This window comes from Trachinotus anak, unplaced genomic scaffold (assembly GCF_046630095.1).
Source record: "Trachinotus anak isolate AG129_WGS33_773 ecotype Australia unplaced genomic scaffold, CSIRO_AGI_Tana_v1 ptg000009l, whole genome shotgun sequence".
In the NCBI taxonomy this organism is placed as follows: domain Eukaryota; kingdom Metazoa; phylum Chordata; class Actinopteri; order Carangiformes; family Carangidae; genus Trachinotus; species Trachinotus anak.
This window is the reverse complement of record NW_027273860.1, coordinates 17,249,692-17,273,531: the sequence shown is the minus strand read 5'-3', so window position 1 is coordinate 17,273,531 and position 23,840 is coordinate 17,249,692. Positions and strand designations below refer to the sequence as shown.

General features: G+C 40.0%; 1 protein-coding gene across 1 annotated transcript in view; it reads left to right on the top strand.

Moving 5' to 3' along the window:
- The window catches only part of vstm2a (V-set and transmembrane domain containing 2A), a 78,285-nt gene extending 54,694 nt beyond the window's left edge, over window positions 1-23,591 (top strand). Inside the window, exons 3-5 of the mRNA XM_071485597.1 lie at window positions 2,012-2,062; window positions 3,789-4,125; window positions 22,515-23,591. Coding sequence (XP_071341698.1) covers window positions 2,012-2,062; window positions 3,789-4,125; window positions 22,515-22,591 — 465 coding nt within the window. The 3' untranslated portion in view covers window positions 22,592-23,591. The remainder of the gene's footprint in view (window positions 1-2,011; window positions 2,063-3,788; window positions 4,126-22,514) is intronic.
- Window positions 23,592-23,840: the final 249 nt, after the last annotated feature.

The window sequence follows — 23,840 nt, the reverse complement described above, 5'->3', positions numbered from 1 at the left end:
AAGAGCAACAGGCCACAAAGACAGTCTCAACAGCTCAGTGGCAGAATAAACACTTGGGGTTTTGTTGTTAATAAAGTAACAACAAAAAAGAAAAGGATGGACCAAGGTGGGGGCATAGCTGAGGGTGGTGACTGTATAGTTGTGACATCACAAAATTACAGAAGTCCTGACAACTTGTTTTAAGAGACAGTTTCTGAATACAGGCTGTGTGCATTTCTCTGCAGACAGAGCCTTTTGTTACTTTCACAGTATTTATATAGCACCTACACCTGCCTTATAATTTAAAAGAATATATGAAAATCTAACTTTCTACAATATGGGACCTGTAAATATTGAAACATTTCCAGACGATGGTTAGAAAGTTGAGCTATTCACTATTTCTACCTGAGTAATCATTGGAGCAATGACAGTAAGTTGCTCGTGCCACTGCTTTGAGAGAAGTCAATAAAGGATTTTAATTAGAACAAAGAATTAAAAGCATTCATTTTATATCCCAGAAATTGCACTAATCAATTAAATGCTGGAAGCTGGAAAATAATAGAGTTCAACTGTGTTGTGGTGAAAAGCCATTTTAATAGCCCCATAGGATTTTCAATAATGAAACGTGTGAGAGGCAATTAAATCATTTTGCCTCCATCTTCTTTGTCACTGAGACTATGTTTTCCAAACTGCAGCAGCCACTATATGCAGACCAGAGCAGAGCATCTGTCCTGTAGTGGAGCTCTGCCTCTGTCCTCCTCAGGTGACATATATAGACTTACACACCCAGCCCCTTTAACCACTGTGAAGTTTGTAAAAGACAAGGGTGAAATTGATGGCTTGAAACAGTCCAATGCCAAGGCTGAGGACAATTAATCCTGCCTCGCCATTAAAGACGTCTCATTGATACAATAGAGGATGCCAGGTCCATCTGAAGAGCCGAGATGTACGAGTCATGCATACACGCAGACAGGGAAAGCTATGGCTCCTAATTCTGCTCATTAATCACCTGTCTGCCGAACATCCTCCAGAGAAAAGCACTCGGTTCCTCCAAGGTAATTACAGTACTTGAAGGAGTGCTCTCTCGAGCAAATGCTCATAAGTAGCCATCTTATCCCTCTCTTGCCCTTCCCTTTTTTGTCTCAGCTATGGAGCCAATAGCTTCCATGTCCTTTGGAGAAACTTCCTCCTCCTCCTTCTCTCTAGGCTTTTCTGCTGCACCACTCTTGCTCTTCTTCAGCTTTGTAGTCAGCAGACTCTTTTTCCGGGCACACATCCATTTGGCATCCGATGTGGGATAAATAAATTATAGCCTCTAAAATCGATGCCCAGTCCATGATGTAGGCTGTAGGCTTAGTGCTCGCCACCGTGCTAGAATTATGCCACTGGGGCTCAAACGAGCATTTCTTGAGCCCAGGAGTTATGATAGTGTGTGTGTTTTTTTTGGTTTGTTTTTTTTTTGTTTGTTTGTTTTAATTCTTTTTTTTTTTCTTTTTTTCTTTTTTTTTTTACTGAAAAGCTATTCCCGGCCTTCTGACATTTTATTATTTGTCATACGTTTTTATGGGTAATATTACTTTTACTGTGGAGACTGATGGAGGTTTTGAGGCATAATTTTTCTCAGGAAGCTGTTAGTTTGTCACACAGTATCCTGGTTTGAACCAGTTTTTCCCCCGGATTCACTGTAGCATCTGGATGCTGCCTTTAATTTCTCTGCAGAACCACTCAAAGAATCTAAAAATAAATCAAAAACAGTGGCAAGAGTGACATCTTTGGGCATTTATTTTTAAAGGTAGAAAAGCAGCAGTGCAGTCACTCAGTCTGTAAACTATGTGCTGATGTTGGACTGAAAGATTTATAACCGTCATAGGATTGATGATGCCTTTTCTCAAAGTTGTCATTTGGTTTTAGGGAGTTCGTCACTAGACTTGCATGAAATGCATTTTTGGATGTGTCCTCAGAGTGGCTCTTTACTCAGCAGGATAACATCAGTTTGCTCATGCTCTCTTTCTCTTGCTTTTTGTGTTCCCAGATGGAAATGATACCAGAGCCTGATCCAGATGACGAGGGGACAAAAATAAGTGTAAGTTGAAGAACATGTTGTTTATTCATCTAGGCTCAAATTAGGGTTAAAAAAAAAGATTTTGATTCCAAAGTTTGTAGCTGTAACTCGACCTTTTTAAAGCTATACCTGCATGAGAAAATTAAGTTTGGACATGTGTGAAAGAGATTTGTACAAAAAAGAGACTGTGTGAATAAAATCTTTGAACAAGTAATGTCAGTGGTGATGTTACACAAAGACACTGTGAAATAAGAAATGCTTTCGTGAACATCTGTGTACAGATACAAAGCAGCACTCAAAGTTACAAATACAAATTTTGACCCTATTTTTTACACCTGAATCTTATTGAATCTTATTGGACAATGACAATCCAATCCGAACAGAGTCAAATCAGGGTAGATGGTTGTTTTACCATCATCTCCACTGCAGGTCCTGAAAGGTATTCAAATTTTCAAGATTTCACTTTTTTTCACTTATACAAACCCTTTCAAGACATGCACAAACTTGAATTTCTAATGCAGATTTTTTACAGAGGTTGATTTAGACATTCAAAGTTTAGAATTATTTGTAAACATCACTCTACATACTCAAAATCTTTTTGACCCAAATTTGAGCCCATGGTGTCGTGGCCCTGTGCTTTTCAACCATGTGCCGTCATGGCCCACGTTGCCAGCACGTCATTCCAAGCAAACACAACAGCAGCTGATTTCACCAAATAATACACCTTCAACCAGAGAAAGGAGCTAATCAGGGAAATCAGTGGCAGTCTATTATTACTGTCAGAGTGGTTAACTTCCTGCATTCACGGCCCAGCAACTGGTCCACCCCATTTTTCCCTGCTATTCTATGCGTGCATGCTATGCCCAGAGGAGCTGAACTACTGCCCATTTCACTACACAGTCCTCGTTAGGTTCATCTCACTGGAGTCCAGATGTAGTCAATAAATAACAGACATATATAGAGTGGAGTTACTGATCTGACATCAAGCTATTGTATTTATTCTTCATAAATAAATTGTAGTTTATCATGACTTGGGTATTTTTTGTAGTTTTAGTCATCACTTCCAGGAGTTATGATAATTTTGCACCAGGAATGTGAAATTTGAAGCCGTATGAAACATAAGCCGTCAAATAATCAAAACACTTTTCAGTTGAAATGTTAATTGCAGAGATCATGTGTCCAGATCTGCAATTAACTTTAGCGAACATGAGAAGAAAGTAGTTATTACTGTCAGGATTGATGGCCAAAACTGCAGTATGAAAATTAGATTAAATCAAATTTCCCTTTAAGATCAACAGAATATTGAGTCAATTAATTAAAAGTATGCTAATTGAATATATTTATTATTTTAAAGCAAATGATGTCCTATGCATGTTACTACAAAGTTACCAAGACCTTCTTAGTCTAAGCTCAAATGAAGTACGGTTTGCTTTTTTATTATTATTATTATTATTATTATTATTATTATCATTATTATTTATGTCAAAGTTCTTGCACCTTATTTCTGCTTTAACAGTTTGGCTAATGTGCTTTGACCAACTAGTAAAATGTCACAATATACATAAATGCTAACCCTGAAAAAACTACAGTTAAATGTGGTTTAGATATATCTTTTGCACCAAGATAGCTATACCTTAAATTAAGAACCTTGTAGCATTTTGTAGAATAACATGGCATGATATGTCATGAAACCTTTTGGTACGGTCCATTGTTATGACACTGTGGTCTCTTGTGATTACTCAAACAGACAGTGAAAGTCCAGGGCAACGACATCTCACACAAGCTGCAGATCTCCAGAGTCAGCAAGAATGACGAAGGACTGTACGAGTGCCGGGTGACACGAGCTAACTACGGAGAGATTGTGGAGTACAAAGCCCAGGCATGGCTGAAGGTCAACACCACGGCCAGGCCACGACGACCACTGCCGCCCCCCAAGAAGAGCTCCCCACTTCACCTGACGGACAAGAAGCCGAGAAAGTCCAGCTCACCTCTGGGCCAGGACAGCATGAGTTCAGACCAGAGGGTGGCCTCCACCTCGACCTCTCACACATCCTCCAAACCAGCTAAACACAACCCCGGCTCAGGTAAGGCCCTGGGGGAGGGTTGCATAATGAGGGCACTGTGGAACACAGAAAAAGACTAATGTAGCCAGAGATGTTATTGCCAGCACAGAGGTTGGGCCATGACCCTCCTGATGTGTTTGACACCTCTTGTGAGTCATTTACTTTGGTTAAAAAAAGGTTGATTTGTTGAGATTCAGAATAATCAACAGGATGTTAAAATGATGTTATGCAGTTCAGTGCAAGATGATGCTTTGAGAAAACAAAAAACAGTCCTCCCTCATAAAAAAAGGTAACCATGTTTCAAGGCAGACTGATAGAGATCATTACACCTGCAACATTCAGAATTATGTACACACTCCTTTGATTGATTGTGTAGACCCAATGAGAGCAGTACCTTAAGTATTTGGTTGATCTAAACAGCCAAAGAGACTCTGGAGAGCATCTCGTCTCACAGAACTATTAAGACAAAATGCAGGTTTTGCAGAACAAGAGTTCAAGCAGGAAAATGTGATTTGAGAGCTGGAAGTAATCAATGAATGTTTGGTATTGATTAAGTATCAGCCTCTCTGAGAAGCAAAGTTTAGCATAAGTTGACTTTGCAAGGTAGCAGGAATGCATCCTTATTTAAAAACATCTGCCTCCGGACAAGGTTGATAGCCCGTCCGACTGTTGACAATCTACCATTCTAAAGTCTTCCTGCCAAGATTGTAGTCTGGTTGTAATGTGGTGGTATACAGTTCTGGGACTTCATAAACACAGATTACTGTACACTTTTCCTCTGTCACAGGTGACTCTCAGGTATAGTAAACTGACACATCACCTGACTGATTGCACATTGAAAAGGTCATGACAAAAAATGTCAAAGTTGAATCTGATTGAACTTTGGGTGTAGCTGAATCAGAGTCAGAGCAGCATGCAAGTCCAATTATGAGGTTTGACATCCTTGCTTCCCATAGCGCTCTGAAGATGTGTAAAGGGCTTTAAGGGCTCTCCTCACAGCAATATGCCCAGGGGTCGCCACAGCAGATCATCATCCACATATTTCCCTTCCCAATGCAACCTGTGTTCAGGGGAGCTTGGGATTGAATTGCCAAGACAGGGATCAGTGCCCACCCTTCTTTACCACCTGGACCACATGGCCCCCCTGTACTGTGTTCAACAAGTATTGTGTTGATAACCATGCAAGACAGATTCTCAACCTTGCAGGAGCTGCCACAGTTCTTTGAAACTGTGGTGGATGCTATGAACAATTCTACAGAAAGATTCAGAGACGCTGTTGAAGGAGAAACTTGGAAGAGCAACACGTGACATTGCTTGAGTTAATCCTTTACCTGCTATGGAAAACAGCAGACCTACACATATCACACCAAAGTTGTAAATATAAATATAATTAAAAAGCCATATATATATATATATATATATATATATATATACATACTTGACAAAGCTCACAGCCCAGTCATGTGAAGTACTCAAGTCTGCATGGCACATGCATTGTTTTCTTACCTCCTTTTTCTTTGGGTCTGTAGAAGTACATTGGTTTTCTGATTGTTTTGGAAGGAGACAGAATAGGAAGTGATTTGGTCATGTGAAAAAGCGACCAGCTAATCACTGACAAGGAGAAGCGTGTGACTGGGGTGACTGCAAACCAAAGTCTTGCTAATTTTCACCAGTCACAATTACATAATTGCAAAAGCTTATTGGCGTGCACCAAGTGCCAACCCACTGTAATGTCACTCATTGGTTTATGAACTGCTGTTCTGGAGCCTCAGGTTTGCAATTTGGCTGTCGCCATCTTGGTTTTTTGAAACCAGAAGAAACTATATTTGGATGAGAAGGTGAAGCTGAAGAGGTGTGAAGCTTGGATATGACCTGCTGTGTACTCTATCCTGATTGTCAGGCAGGTCATCATGTGTGGTACAGTCTGTCTGTGAATCACACTGTAGCCAGGCCCAATGCATACCCTGCTTTGTCGTCTATTTTCCTCTAAATGGGACCATAGTTGATGAACATCATGTCGTATTGAAGAAGATTTGAAACTAGTGATTGAGATCATAAACTCATTCGGGAAATGTTTAGTGAGGTAATAAATCAAGTGAGAAGAAGGGTCATTTCCCATAGACTTCAATACAATCAGACTTCCTTTTGCAACTAGTGGAGTCACCCCCTGATGGCCATTAGATAGAATGCAGGTTTAAGGCACTTTCACATTGGCTGCACTTTTAAGACCCAGAATCTATGGTGTGCACACGTGTCTGCAGAGCCCAGCGGGTGAACCATGCAGTAGGTATTACTATGTCAATTCCTCTATTAAGCTTCATTTAGTCCTTTAACAACATGGCTGTGTAGAAGAACTATTATTATTATTATTATGAGTATTATTAATATTATTGATTACCAAGTGACCAGGGCGATGCAGTCTTCTTTCCCTCGGCTGAGAATTGCAGCCAAAATTAAGTCTTTTTTCAGGGATATTGAAGAAGTCTTTGGTTTAATTTCATCTAGCTGGACTGAATCTATATTCAGGGATCAGCTACAAGTCAAGTGCCTGCCTCCAGCATACCCAAAATGTTGCTTCAAGGCTCTCAACTAATTCTAGGAGATGAGAAAATCTTTCAGTCTATCATGCCTCTCTTCACTTACTGCCCATGTGAGTGTTGAAATTGATTTTAAGACTTTACTGTTAATGTTTAAGACACTACATGGTCAGGCTCCCAGCTATATTTTAGAAATCTTCATCCCCATGAGCAGCTGCCAACTCCTCAGGCAGGCCTTCTCTGGCACTTCTAAAACTCACTTCAACAATTTGAAAGATGTTATAATCACATAAAAACACTACACATACTGGCTAGTACATCTGTATCATGGGAGCTCCAGCACATTTTTAACTGTCAATCCATTCTAATACCCAGACTGTAATTACATTCAGCAGATCTCAAAGAATATTAATGTTACCTTTGTCCTTCATCAAACACAGTGAGGCTGGAATCCTCTCAAAGATGTGTGCAGTGTAATACCTACCGAGTTGCCTTAGCGAGTGCAAACATGCTCAGGCTTTGCCAGAAAAGGAAAATCTGTGCACCAAGCTTGCGGCAGATAATTTAACCCTTTCTGATTCTGAGGTCAGCAATGTTACCAGTGACTGACATGGACAAACATGAACAAAATCCACCTGTGTAAAGGTGGAAGTAGGGACTCTAAACCAGTTCATTTTATTGTCAAATTCAGCGAGTATCTCCAGTGTCCCTACACAGCCCTTGCTCTGTAGGGAACCAAGACACACTATAGACATACTATTCTGGTGCACAGGACGCAGGATAGAAGAAGAGAAGAGGTGAGATGGGAGAAAGGGGGCAGTGGGAGTGAGAGACGATGAATCTGGCTCATGCTAATGGGCAGTGTCAATTTAATGATTACCAGGGGAGGGAAAAGGAGCAGTCTTACCCTTCATTGCTACAAGTCTGTGTGGAGTTTTGAATTGGATTGATTAGGACTGCAGATGAGAGACCGTGGGAGAGAATGACAGAAAAAGCGAGTGCATGGAACACACGTCGACTGGGGGGGGCATACACGTCACAAAATAATCGCACTGTGAAGAAGGAGAGATGACCAAGGAACAGCCATAGATGACAGACACACACAGAGGGCTGGGACAGAGACTGATGGGAGCAGTAAAAACTTTCAGAAATTCTATGGATGTGTTGACAGTCCACTGGCCAACGATGTTGCGATGGCCAGTCCAACTATGGTGGAGAGAGTTGAAAGGCATGAAGACAGTTCCTGCTTGGCAGATGAGAAACATTAGCTTTGCTATTTTTCACAGAGCGCCAACTGGTTAGCTAGCAAGCAGGTACCAGTGTCACATTTGTGTGTCTGGTAACATTAAATTACTTGCCCTCATATGTTTGGTTTGCTTCTAGTTTACCAAGATAGGTTGTTGGTGTGATGTTAGCTACAGTAGCATGAGAGCTGTTGCTATCTGCAGCTGGTGTTAGCTATGGGAAACTGCCTTGTCTTCTCTGCATTTTAGCTTTTCAGCAGCAACTGTAGCAACAGTTGGCTGTCTTGTTGTTTGCTCCATACCATGGTATTTGTCAGTACAACCTGAGACAGGTTTTGTTGCCACAAAGACCTAAAAGTTTGCTAGCACAGTAGTTTCATTTGATTGGATGCATAATTCAAACTGTAATGCCAAGTAATGTTAACTTTGTTGTTAGCTTAGCTACAGGCCTGTGCTCCTCTCCTCTAAACTCAAGAACTAACTCCCACTAGTTTTTGCTGTTTTGGATGCTGTGTTTGTGTGCATGTCATTGTTTGATGAAGTTGTATCAGGTTTGATTTGCTTCAGCTAAGAAAAAGAGTATCCACTTACATGGCACATAAGACACTCTGTATTCCACAACTGTGTCATTGCTTTGGCAATGCACATGAGAGAAATTTGTGGGGACAAGCTTCTGACGGAGCATGAAGGGAGGAGCACATTTGTTTTACTGTTGAGTTCAAGTATCAACTTTCTTTCTGCAGCACTGCTTACGCTACCTGTCAGGAAGCTTTAAAAAATCCTTAAAGAAAGGGACTGTTCCCCTTATTCACTTTCTCACTTCACATCTTTTTGTAAGATAAAGTAATTTACAAGATTTTATAATGTGACTGTAATTTACATAAAAATAAAGTAGTTAGCAGTAGTAGTGTTTGGCTTCTCGCGAATCTGTAGACCTGGATGTGTGTTGTGTGGAGAACGTAATTGACAGACTCCAACTGGAGAGCTCTTTTCTGATGTATAAGCCACCACCAGACATACCAACAATATCTATGATTGTGTTTCAACAAGTCATTTTGCTTTTTTTTTTTATTTTTTATGTCCCAGTGACTCATTAAAGACACATTACAAAGAAAGAAACCGTGACAACCAAGTTCATTCACATGGTGGAGTGGTGGAATAAACCACTTTGAGTTTCCGTTCTCAGTGCAGTTCAGATGATTGTGATTGGCTCCTCCCTGGGTGTCCCAAATATTCTGTCAGAGGACATTTGCATAACACTGAGCATTTCTTAAACTCTCCCTGTGGTGCAGCTGGGTGCTCTTTGAGCCTGTTGAGCTCAGTGAGGGGCACAATGAATAACAGGTGTCACTGTCCAAGCTTTCTGAATTTGTGTGTCTGAACGGCACATAAAAGACAATTCCATATGTTAACAACAATATCTTACAGTAACCAAAAAATGTGAACAAGTCCAATGAGACTTTGTATTAGCCTCTTACTGTAGTCTGTATTTATTAATGTATAATATGCAAACAATCTTCAGTCTCAATTATGAATGATTACCAAGCGCGAATGTCTAATAAAATTACTAATTACAGCACGTCTAAGAATGATTAACAAAAACAAAACCAAAAACAGAGTTCCCATATTGACCTGTAAGAAATTATATGAGGTTAGGGTTAGTCGGTTAGGCTGGTGTTAATAACTCTTATGTACCGCTAACAACATTTAAGACCATCCCCACACCATTTGCACTTACTGATATGAAAATGAGAACATGTTTTTAATCTCATGTGAGAGACAGAAGATGGAAATCAAATGGACTAGGTTGTTTGTTACAGCCCATCCAGTATGTGCATTTTCTGATTTGGCAACCAATGGTCCAGTTAACCTATAATCTACTTAGTGCAGGTTAGGCAATTATGGCGATCATGAAGAAACCAACATTGTCTCTGCTGCCAAAGTCAAAAGCTGTGTGCATCCAAACACAAACCACCTCCCCATGGGGTTTTGTGATGGTATGACCTCATCTTCTACAACATTACACTGCACAGTGCAAAAACACAAGAGGCTGGTTGTCAGAAAAGGTAAACATGCTTTTTAAAAGCCATCAATGCTGATGAGAACGGTCTCCAACAATAAAAAAACATACTAACATACAATATATTAAACAGACAAATATACATATATGAGAAACAGACTGCATGCACAAGTTATATGTAGGTGATTGAGTGATGTGCACTGAGTCAAACTGATGGCTGGGTGAACATGTTGCACGTTGCACTCTTGTGTTGTCCACATTTTTCTCATATCTTTTGGACTTCAGCATAGGGAAGCTGATCAGCAAACCAACTGTGTAGCAGCCTACCTTTTACCCTCAGGTGTTTCAGTGTAAATTTGCTCTCATTAACTCATGGCAATATTTTTAAATTCTCTATAAAACTACATTATAATTGTACTGCTCCTTCTCATCTATAAATGCCAGTCATTTTCCCACTGGTCAGACAGTTCAAACACAAAGTCAGCCTTGCCCTGGGCTCAGATAGCCCTCTGCACCCTGAAGCAAGACACAGAAAGATATTACTTGCCACTGAATAGAGGTAAAAAGTTGAATAATCCCCGGGGCTGCAGAGTCGGAGATTATGAGGCAGCCAAATTATGCTGACAACTGTGTTGCAGTGAGTCCTCTGTGCGGTGTGTCTGACACTGATAAATGCCTCTCCGTAGCTGCTCAGGCAGCCTTGGCCACCTTCTCTGAGCAGCAGAGAGGTGTTACGGCTGAGGGCAACAGAGTTCTATTACTCCCCCGCTTGGTCTGAGGCAGATGAGCAACAATAGGTAAATGGGCTGAGATGAAATTAAACCTGGGAGAGTGCAGATATTTTCCTTTTCCGCATTGCTGCATCTGTAAACAATGAGGCACTTTCCAGATGGGGGGAATGTGGCTGTGACTGGTGGAGCGGCTGCAGCAGCAGCAGCAGCAGAGTGGTTGTTCACAGCTACTTCCCACCAGTGTGTCAGCTGTTGTTAGATCACAGCTCGGCCTGCATCGTTCTTGGCAGTGTTGTTCTCTCAAAGCTCAGAGGTGACCGGAGCTGAGCACAAAAAAAAAAAAAGAAAAAAAAAAAAAGGAAAGAAAAATGTCCCCTAAGCCAGACTTGTCCCCCCACCCCTGAGGCAAGCCTGGTTCCTGCATGGAAGAAAAACAAATATGGAATCAGCTTGATTGCGTAAGCATTCATCCAAATAAAAAATCACTGACCTTGTTTTGAGGAATCACCATATTTTTTAAAACTGCCTCGACTGCCTATGTCCACGGTAAGAACACCAATGAGTCATCACTCTACTAGGTGGTTCGGAACAGCAGGAGTGCTCTTCATGGTTGCATTCATATTGCTCAAGCAGTCGCACGCGATGTCAGTGTGTCAGTTCAAGTTCATGTGGATGCTTCCATTGGTTCGTCCTTACTCAAACTAATGTCTAGTGTGTGCATGTAAATCTGTCTTACGTCTCTGAGTCCACAGTGAGGTAAAGGCCCAGTTCTAAGATACAATGAAGTCTCGTGGTGAATCTGGTGGATGTCTTCATGTAAAATGACACTGCAACGACTCTGCCTGTCTCCAACAGGCGAGAGACGCACAGGGAAACACAGGGACAGCATCAGCATGGAGTCAAACGGCAGAACCAACTGTTCGTGTCACATGTATCCAAAACCAATCTACATAACGAAACACTGACCTGCTAATACTACTGTATCTGATTGTCAGTATACCTGCAGTCAGAAATCGGGTCCAATTTACTAAATGCGGGTCTAAATGCCCTTGAAAGAATATATACTCTATATTGCAGCTGAGCCTTTCTCAGCATGCTAATAGCATTTACATTTTCAGTGCTAAAAAAGGGCAACTGGTTTGTAGTGATTTTCGCTCTAAAAATCAAGTAGTCAGACTGCAGCACCGAGGAGTCCAAAAGGCGCCAGGCGTCTTAATTTATTTTGGCGTTTTGGGTTTTAATTTGTTTTAATTTGTTTTCAAATTAGCATCAAGTTACTGTAGCGGTATTAACATTTGTATAGTATGTGGAGTCCCCCAGGGATCCGTTCAAGGGCCTCTTCTGATTAATAATAATATTCCCACTAACACAGATTCCGTGACATGAATGGAAGTTGCCGGTTGTTATGGCTGCTCCGGTCAGCAAGGCTAGCAGGTGTGTTTTGTTGTCTACGAAAGCTCAATTCATTTTTTGATGAAAAATATAATGATTCATTTTGTTATTCAGTCCAGTACATGTTCTTGTCTTTCTAATACTCTTATAATTGCTTATCAGCAAACATAACATTGTGCTACTGCATCTTTGACTTGTATGTAATTTTTTAGGGGATAAAATAGTAGTTAGTTCTAGTAGTTAGTAGTTAGTGTGTTCTGTTAACTTAACAAGCATTGCCATTACAAACCTTAGAACATTATTTAAAATTATAGTGGCGATCGAAACATCATCAAATGTCAGTAAATAGGGACTCTTGTTTTGGATATTTCACTTCCCACCTTGCAAAATATATATTGTGCGGACACAGACACCTCTGTAAAAGAAAACCTACGCCAGATTATAGTCATATTGCAGCTTTATGGGAGCAACAAGGTGTTGATAGGAATTGTAAAATATAGGCTTCAGGGATACTGAGAACTAAAAACTAAGAGGAAAAATCCTAAGGAAATTTTGTAAGTTTAGCTTTTTAGATTAGCTATTTACAAGCTAGTAGCTCAATTTATATTTAGCGGCAGTTTTTAGTGGAGGCATAATCTGAAAAATCGTAATTTGAAAATAAATATCACTAACTAAATCTCTGAAATGGAGTAGAAGTAGAAGGAGACATGAAAAGAAAATGCTCAAATTGATGATTAAAAAGTCATAGAAGCAGAAAGAAAGAAATTCAGAAAGAAATACATGTGAAAGAAGATTGAACAACAAGTAAAACTACTCCATAGTGGGTTCTCACATTAAGAACTAATCAGCTGCATGTTCCTCATGTCATGACTGTATGGTTTTGAACATGGGTGCAGTAATTGGCTAAATTTTTTTTCAAAAGAGGTGGATGGTATTTCTGTAGTTTTTGCATTACATAGCAGACTGTTTAGCCTCACCCACAGCTGAACAGTCAAGCTCCAAGGTAATGGCATCCAGCTGTATTTAACTAGTCAGTCAGCCAAAAACTCAGACAGACAGTTAGGGAGTGTATCAGTCAACAAGCAAATCAGGCAGCGATTTTTATAACAGAGTCACCAGGCAAGTAAGGGAGCAAGTCTAAGACACAGACAGCTAGCCAGTCAGCCAGCCAGGGATCAGCAGGAATAGATGGAGCTGGCATTAAGCCAGTTTGAGCTCCCCGTGGAGGTGCTGTGGTGATTCACCTCCCTGCCTCACTGAACCTGACTGCCTCCCTGGCCTGGAATCGATATTCCGCATCACCATTTCACCAAGCCAAAAACATTTTGGCAAAATGTGGAGTGTTGTGTTAGGTTAAGTAGGACAAAATGAAGAGTATTCATTGTGGCTCTAGTCTCTCCCAGCATGTAGCAAGAAATTATGAAAAGGTCTCTCCTCATGCTAAGGCAGATACTCACACTCATTATACCTAGAGATAATTCAGTCTGCAGTCCCTATGTCTGCAGATGGTGGAAGAAAGCCACAATGGAGAAAATGCAAACTCAAAAAAGTGGCATTATGCACAATTCAATAATCCTGAGACATCATATAATATCAGACGTCTGCAGATCATCTCTGCAATGGAAACCCTTTTCACCAAGCTCTCACTTTTCCTTTGGCTTCCTCTCTTTTGCTGAATAGTCATGGAAGAATTGAGCTGAAAATTCATCCCAGATGACTTGTAAGGACACAGTGACCTTGTCAGGCCAACTATGGCAGGAAGTGGGTAGAGATACTTTTATCTCTGTGGTTAAATGAAATAATACAACTACTGCTGACATAAAAGGGAGTTCAGCCGAATAGCTCAACTCTTTGTATTTTTTTCTTTGCTCAGCAATTAAAATGCATGGTGGTGTACAAAAACAACTATAATTCACAGATGTTCTTCCTTTGTTGTTTTCCAAAAATAGCATGGGAGCACAGCACAGAAGGAACCTTTACCTTTAGTATGCTTACTGGCAAGGTTAGTTTTGAAGTGAAAAAACAGCTCACACAAAAACAATAGCTAAAAGAATGTGTGTGATTTATATGTGAGAATAATAGCTTCAGACAGTGTTGTTCTCCTGTTGCATGTGGATGGCTTAGCTATATTTCCAGTGCCACGGAGAGAACAAATGGAAAAATTCTCACACCAGACGCATACTAATAGGTAGAACAAGGTGAAACAAAGAAATGCTGTGGTTGAATTAAAGAGTAATTCTGGTAGCAGGGGACATGGTGATGTCATTAAATACAAGTCCAACAGGACAAGGAGCCAGTTCTCCAAACTTATCTAGAATAGAAAATTTAATCAAGGCAGGTTTTGTTGTGTAGCACCTTTCAGCAACAATAAAATTCCAAATACCAAACATAAGGCATAAAAAGGCAATTCAACTCTCAGTTTTCTGTGATTTTGTTCAGATATGTGGAGCACACAAACTGAATACTGCTTCTCCATGTTTAGTGAGGACTTCAACGGTGTTCTGAATCTTGGTCAGTGGCATTGGGGGTTGTGTGAGGTGTGTATCCATAGTCATTGTATTACATGTAGTAGATGTGGATCAACATGTTCTCAGTTTGGAGAGGCAGCCAGGAGTACCTGCCCAGAAGGTGAGAGATGTCGCAAAACATGTTGCAGCCTCTTAAAAAATGCCCACAGCCAAAAGTCAATATCAGTTGAAGTGCGGCACTTCCTATGCATAAGAGCACCACACTTGTGCATAGTGTGGTGTATTACGCCCCACGCTGTATTTTGCCGCAGATCAGCTGTTTGAGTGGTTTGTGGAAGAGATGACAAACAAAGGAAAATACAAATGAGTCATTATGACAGCGACGACAAAAAGCTGCTCAGTGTGGAGACAAGAGGCTACCTTCATGAACCAGAGTATATGGAAGAACATTTGCAAATGAAACGGAGAGAGGCTGCAGGCCAGGAAAGAGGTGGTGCAGATGTGTGAACTGTAAGCCCTGTATGTCCACACACCTGAACAGCTACTGCTGCTGCCATGAGATGGAGGTATTGGTTTCAACACAGCTGAGTCGAGAGGTGCCAGCACCTCGCATCCAGTCTGCACCACCAACCATCCAGACTTCCCTGCCTTACTGATGGACACTGAATACCATCACACGCCTGAAAACTACAGAAGTGAAGTTTAGCTCTGTCTGACACAAACAGTCGATATACAGAGTGATGCAGTGCACACCGTAGGTGCACTTACACATAGGAATACAGTGGTTCACACAACTCCACGTCAAATAACCCAAACTAGCCACTGAAGCTAAGTGCTGTCTTTTAATTGTTCTTCTTTGGATACAAAATCTATTAAAAGCTTAATTATTTCTTGTTTTAAAAATGCATTTTGTAAATAGCAATAACACTTTACAGATAAACTTGGTGCGTCTTTGACCAGTACTTCCTGTAGTTGTGTGAAGTTCTCATGTACATCCCAAGAGATTGCAACACACAAGTGCAGGGTTTGCAAGATGATTGAGAATTTTGAGGAAAAAAAATAAAAAATAACGTTTGTTCATCAAGAACAATAATTCTTTGGTTAAATTCCTCACGACTCATAAACATGTGACGAGAGCTCATCCTTTTTGACCCCATCATACTCCATTACAGCAATCTCACTTTGCTCCCAGATCTCAATTACTTTGACTATGGTTTTTGATTGAGTTTATTGACAACATATCAGGCTTTGTCAGGAATAGAAATGAATAGATAAAGAATCCTCACTATCAGAGTATTAAATCTGAAAAGAGTCAACTTTCCTATACTGGCTCTGATATCATGTTTTCTCCAACTTCAGTGGAATAATGGGAAAAGTAGTTGACTGCACTTTCATTTTACATTATTCAGTGTGATGTTATCATGTCTGATAAAACTGATTAAAAAAGAGATTTGATGCACTGTATGACTTGCACTGAATTGCAAATATGCAAAATATGGGTTCAGAGAAATGATGTCATGTCATTTGTCTGACAGACAAATGTAGTAATTGTATATAAGAAAACAAAAACATCAGTGACTCCCTGACTAATGTTGGAGTGTCTAGCTACATGAATTTGATGGTGTGTTGATGCCGAAGGTGATTTTTTACTGGATTTCACAGCTGCACTTCCTTCAATAACTCTTTACCTGATAAAAATCATATACATGCACCTCCTTTTACTGTTTGTGTTCTATCAGACAGCCAAGCTGAAAAATTACTTTGAAAATACCCTATAAAACAATAGAAGCGGCAACAACAGCAAATCAATAATGCATGAATAAAAATCTCTCTGCTGTGCTGCTGCAAGTGTTTCTTGGTCACCAGGCTCTAGAGGAAGTGTAGCCATATTTAGGGTAGATTCAAAGGATTTTATGAGTGTATCTGGAAGATGTCAGAACTGAGACATCTGTGCAGCATGCAGCAGCCCATCATTCTGTGTTATACCCAGGAGGTGGGTCATTACAAGCCCTGCCTCCAGGTATTTCTATTGTATTTGGTTGTAACGTGAAGAAAACAGATGATTGGATTTCTTTTTGTTCAAGTTCCCTCTTAGTCACATCAATCTAAAATGTTGTAGGGAATGTTAACTATACATACAATTCCACATTACACCTTACACTATTTACAGCTCTGCTGCAGTTGGACTACATGTGTGTCCAACTGGTTCTCTTGCCTGCATCTCAAAGTGTCTGAACAATACACTGAACCCCAAATTTGTTCCTAATTAGTGTGCAAACTAGTACAAATAGAATAGACTTACTGGTATCACTACTACTGAAATAGGATGGTATAAAACAAGAACATTTTAATTCAGAATCAACTTTAAACCAACAAATCAACCAAGTTTTGCTTAATTTGAGCATGCAAAGTATAGCTGAGTCAGTGAATGTGGTTAAAGGATAAGGCTAGCATCATTACAACAAAAACAGACCAAAATCTGCAATACATTACTCTGTATCTCAATACTTAAGGCACTCAGCCCTGAGTCAATCGGTTGAGATCATATACTTTACAAACCAAACATGATACAAATATATAGTTTTTATAACATACACTATGATATATAGTCAGTGTATTTTTTAGCAAACAGGATAACGTAGTACATTTGTGGATTCATCCAAGTATTTGTGGCAGCAGGATGATGTATGAGGGATGGAGTCAAAATAAACTACTGTGTTTAAGTGTGCTCATGGAAATGAAGGAACAGGTCATTCAGTGCAACATTGTGGCTCACTGATGTATTTTTAATAGTCTTTGGACGACAGTGGAGCTCTGTGGCACAGGGGAGTAAGAGATATCAGCCTGTGGATACACACACTTGTACATGTTAGTAGGGTATTGGGATTTGATGACAGTATTAAGATATGTAATATCACCGGCCTTATCCTCTAAGCATGTACTCATAAAATTACTACGATTACCTTTCATACATTGCAATCTTTGAACACATTACAAGAGGAAGTGATGAATGTACCACCATCAATTTAATGCGAGCCATCCTTTCAGCCCATCTGTGCAGGTAATTTAATTTTTTTTTGCACATAACAGTACATGTTAGCAGTCAGCCTGAACACAGGGTGCCAATGACCTGCCTAAATCTTGGATCATGGTCAATAAAGTAGTTGGAATAAAAATTAAATTTTGCATTCACAATGACACAAAGAAAATATTTGCTCCTCTGCGGTTGTGCAAACCAATTATTTGATGGAACTCACTGTGAATCTTAAGCCATGCTGTGTGGCAGGAGATCTTTGCCTGTGGTTCATCAGAAAGCTTCCCTGATGCAATCGAATAAAACAGTGGCCCATGCTGCAAGTGAACTAACATCGCAGAAGTACTGTCAGTGTTGTGCTGTGAATAACAAATGTAAAGCAACCAACCATACTTTGAAAAGCATGCACTGATTGGATAATAGTGGTGTGTTTTATAGCCATAAAAATGGTTATGATTAATGTACTATTTCCACCACTGTGGCTAAACACAGGAGCCATAACCGGTTAAGATGATGCTGTTAATTCACCACTCATGGATTTTCTCTATTTAAGACCACACGCTGGTTTGGAAGCAGCTCTACACTAAATAAGGCCCAATAGAGCCTATAGGTGATATCCAACATTGCGATATATGACAGTGTGATGGGGTATAGGCTAATTGTTATAAAATTATTATTATTATTATTACATAGTTGTATGTGCACTTTGTCACATAATTTGTACAATAAGCAAAGTAGTGAAATGTGTGCTTTTTTTTTTTGATATGAAAAATATTGCACTTGGCAGGAAATTTTGCAGCGTTCCTTATTACTGAAGTAAACTTGAACTATTACCTTCTCCTTTATCAACTGGCTTTACATTGTGGGAAAGTTACCAGATAATTTGAAAATGAAAGGATAATGGCCTCTGAACGAAAAGCATCTAGATTCGTTTTTGTTTGTTTATATGTTTTGTCACCTCAGTCACCTAATTTACATAATTTGCCACAAGCTTGTATGGAAATATAAACAAGTAGGCATTAGGCTAACAAGAGTCTACACCTGTGTCACTACCACTGACAGGATGTACTTTAAGCTAAATGCTAACTTCATGCTAACATGCTGACAATGACAATGCGAGAGCGATGATGTTAAGTAGATATAATGTTTATGTTGACTACTTTACTGAGCATGATAATATTTGCTGATTGGCAATAAACACAAAGTTCATTCAAGGCTAAGGGAATGTGATTAGTTAAGTATGTGGTCATAAATAGTGTGATTGTGATGGTATTAAGATAATTCACAGAACAACTGAAAACCATGACCTGCAGCTGGGACAGTCTGGATCAAAATGGTGGGCATCCCTAGAGCCACTAACACGGCTAAAAACACAGAGGTGTAGATAGTTAAAACTGAAATACTAGTGAGGTTGATCCTGCCTAACTTTTCACTGTTTTCACCAAATGTTGCACAGTTATTTTGATCACATTAAAGCCTGATACTGAAAGCCTTTCAAGAGTTCCCAGTTCGGGCCATGTACAATTTATGTATTGTACATGGCCCTTACACTGGTCAGACTGGTCAGTTACAATTATGAACAAACACAATCTATTTGAACTACTAACACAAATTATTGTACTGTTATTGTATTGTGGGCACCCAGCTAAGATGACTCCCAAAGCACAATGCAGAATATTCAGTGAGGTAAGAAAGGACCTCAGAGTAACAGCTAAAGGCTTGAAGGAATCATCGGAGGTGGTTGACATTTCTGCTCATGAGTCGATCATACACAGATCATGGTTGCGTGGAGGTACTGACACCATGAAGGAAGGTACTACTCTCCGAAAACATCATCACTGTGTGTTTGCCAGAGAGCAGCTGGACACTCCACAACACACTGGACTGATGAAACTAAGGTTGAACTGTTTGGGAAGAACATGCAGGTATATGTGTAGTGTGAAAAGGGCTCTTCACACCAACATAAAAATATCATCCCAAAGGTGTGGAGCAGGCATCGTGATTTGGGGCTTTGTTGCCTCTGGCCGCTTGACGTCATCAAGGGGAAAAAAAATGAATTTCCAAAGGAATCAAGGTCTCTTGCAGGATAATGTCTAGGTGGGAGGCTGTCAACCTGCTGAAGCTCAGCAGAAGCTGGGTGATGCAGCAGGACAACACCCCCCCCCCCCCCATAAGAATATGTCTGAGCTGAGGCAGTTTTGTAGGAAGTATAGTCCAATTTCCTCCTGAACATTATGCAGCTTTGATTGGCAGCTACTAAAAGAGATGGTTTGAGATGTTCAACCAGTTATTAAATCCAAAGGTTCACTTACCTTTCCCACCAGCACCATGATGGTCTTAGATAAAGACATGTAATTGTGTCATTAGCTTATTCTTATATTCCTATATTCATTTATAGTTGTCGCCTAGATGAAAATCAGATCACATTTTATGACCAATTCATGCAGGAAACCAGATCATTCCAAAGGCTTCACACTTGTTCTAGCCACTGATACCATACAAGGAGTGAAAATGGCCATAGGCAACACAAAAAAAGCAGTCCAGGATATATCCAGATACAGATAATATGTGTGAACAAACACACACAGATTGTGGCTTTGCATTATACATGGAGATACACTGTGTGACAAAATGGAATAAGATGTTCCAAATGGAATAAAATTGCTTGGCAACTGCTTAGAGTCTCACACGTTCCTGGGTGGGGGGGCAGGAAAACCAGGCTGTATCTTTTTTTGCCAAAAAAATAAAAAATTTAAATTAAAATGGAGGTACTGTATGGGACAAGGACGCATCATCCATCCCTGAGATAATTAAGTGGTTTGGTATGAATTGGTACATCTTTGACTTTGGTTTTACTGTTACTGAGTAGATTATTGTAAAAGGCTTGATATTATTGGATTAATGCATGTTTTTGTAGCACACTTCTATGTCCTGTCTCCCCATATATGCTGTTCTCTGACTCTTAGCTGGAGGCTGATTAATTATTCTCAGTGTGAAGGATGTTTTGGCCCAGAGTGATTGCTGCTCCTCAGTGGCACTCCTGTTCTGTAGATCACCTCAAGCTAAATGAGATGTGGGGGAGGAGGGGGGGATAAAGGGTCAAAGCCCTCCCTGTCTGTCCTCCATCCATCCCTCCTTTTTTTTTCTTTTACTATTCCTCCCTTCATCCCTCAAATCCCCAGGAGCACAGACAATCCAGAGCTGGGCCGCGAGGAACAAAGTGTTACCCTGGACGATTTCCGTCTTAGAACCAGATCTCGCGGTCTGACACAGGAGTCTAGTAAAAGTCAATATGATTTAGAGAATATTGCACTTTCTATTTCTCAAGTACTGGCCTGTTTTCCGGGATTACAACTTCGTACTTCTCTTGCTTCTCACCTCTCTCTTCTTTCGCTCTGCCTTCCTTCGATCTTTTCTTTCTTCCCCTATCTAAGCAGTTTCTGCTGATGGAGAGTAAACTACTTCTTCCTGTTCACAGAACTCTGCTGTGTGGGATTGTACAGTTGTCATCTGTTTATTTGCTCTCATCATTTCAGGTTCGATGTCCCTAAGATGTAGGTGAATCAAACAGTGGGCTGAGGAGGCTGTGTTCTAGTTTGCAGTTGTTAGTCATGTCAGATGCTCAGTAAACAGTCCGAGCTGCCTGCAGTGATGATGGCAGTTTGTCAGGGCCAGGACGGCAGTAGCTGCCCATGGAAATCCTTTCCATAACAGTTTGCTGGCTGTTTATTTTAAGGGGGTGGGGGTGACACTTGTGGTTTTCTGCGGTTGTCTTGTAAAGATAGAGGCATGCATGTATGAATATGTAAGTTGAAATATGATCATCACAAGCACAGGATCAATTCTAGACATCTTGACATGTCTTTAGACATGTTTGTTTGAATGGTGTCACTTTCTACAAATTTCAAGTCTTCAGTTCAGGCAGAGCGGCCTCGGCATGACGCATGACCACCTTTACATTAAGATTCAAGCTCTGCACATGTGTACAGCAGAACGGTGACAAAGTAGAAACTCACATTCAATTTTCTACCAGTTTGTTTTATGGACAATTTCAGCAATTTGATGTTTTTACCCAAAAGAAAGGATCCAGATGTCTGATGATATGTATGTATCTGCATCTATGCTGTTCTGCATCTGAGTAGTGCTGACGGGCTTTGCAGGTGACTGCAGCCTCATGGTCCACATGTGGTGTAAAATGTGAAATGCAGAGAATGGGAGAGACACAAGCAGGCAACATCATAAATTACATGAATTAATAATAACATAATAATAATAATAATAATAATAATAATAATAATAATAGAGGACAAGTCTATGCATCTGATTTTCACATCAGATATAAATCCTGTCACAAACTAAGTTACTGTTGACTCTTTTTTAGATGTAACCATAGTAACAGTTAATAATGATGCAGCAGCCACTACAAGTGGAGACTGTAGTGACTGCAGCATTATTCTGTCTGGAAAAAAAACATGTTGTCTGTGCACATTTTACTGATATGTTCATTATTAACATATTTGTAAATTACCAACAAAACAAAATGTTCGTGTATGACTCTAGATATACAAATGTGTATTTTTTCTCAGCAGTCTGCAGAGCTAAAAGGAGAATGCATATGGGACTTGGAACTCATCATGTCTATATATTATAGAAATACATAATGTTGTTGTAGGTCTTAACAGCAGAGCAAATGCAGTCATAAAAAGCTTTAATCATTGGGTAGACACTGATGTGGAAATAAAGATTTCTAATATGTTGTTTTTGAAATGTCAATATTCTTTCCAGAAACTGACTGACATTCCCTTGCACATGCTGCTGACCTTTTATATAACAGATTTTTCTGTGTTGAGAATTATTATTTATTAGTTTTTTTTGTTTGTTTTTATTTTACTTTCTTACAACAGTCGAATAAATCTGTCTGATGGTTAAAAGAAAATGTACTGTTCATAATTTTTTTGTAACCGTCCGTTTCTTCTCTTTACAGGTACAAGAATATCATGCAGCTATGGACTGGCTGTCCTCCTTCTGGCGTGTGGCTTGGTGAGGGATGCCTTGTTATAATTTGAAGAACTGAAATGATTTGCTCTCAGACCCCCCCCACCCACCCCCACCCCCCTCTCTCTCTCTCTCTCTCTCTCTCTGTCTCTCTCTCTCTCTCTCTTTCTCTCTGTTTACTCCCAAAGTGAACGAGAAAATTGCCTGTCTTACCCCCCCCCCCCAAGTCCCCTCTTGCGTCCCTCCGTCCCCCGCCCCACCATGCGGACAGCACAGTTGGCCCCTCATTTCGCAGCCACTACTACTGCTCTTGCACCCAGCACATTGTTATTAGCCACTGTAAACACCAGTCACCTTTAAAGCAGTTGGATTACCTTTTTGTACAGACGTCGGCTCGACACCACCCGAGGTGCAGCGCTCTGGTGTGCAAACGGACTCTGTATCTTTACTCGATAATTCTCACTGGAGGAATGACTTTCTTATGGTTTTGATGTTCCAGTTCTTCATGTGTTCATTGCTCAAAAGGGAACAAGAAAAAAAATGGAGAATCTATATTTGTGTAATATATATATATGACTCCAGATGTATATGTTTTATTTGAAACACCTAGAATCGCTGTACGTGCTGTATGTACACATAGCTGACACTCACCATATTTGCTATGGAGCTTCATTGTGAATAGGCTCTCTGTCCCCCTCTCAAAGAAACAAAAGAAAATCAAGTAAATGTTAATTTAGACTGTTAACATCAAACATCAGGTTAAAAAAAAGGTGGAATTGCTCATTTTTCTTTCAGCTGTATTGGCCGTCTAAATGATCTAATGTGCATAATTTTACATCTTGTTATTGAAACATATACAAGTGTGCATGCTTTTTGGTCTGAAGGCTTAAAAGAGAGGAGCATTTACATAAGTCAGCATTTGGAGTTCAGTGTTACAGTATGTTCGAATTGAATTTTATTTTCATGTGATACCTTTGGTGTGAAAAAAAAAAAAGAAAAAAAAATGTCCCTTGTCATTTTATTTTGTATTGCATCCTCAGTAGGAATAAAAAAAAAAAAAAAAGGATGTGACGATTTATGACTCATTCAAAATCCTGATATTTGACCACTGGATGATTAATTTTAATTGACCTGCTCCATTTTGAAAATGGCATGCTTCAGTTGCTGTGCACCTCCCTGCTATGTCTCATTATTACAGAGGGTGAACCCACTCTGCATCATGAGTTGTGCTAGTTTGTTAAGCAAAGCGCACAAACACACACATTGGCACATTTCACAGGCAGATGGTTTTAGTGGCTGGATGGTGACATGAGAG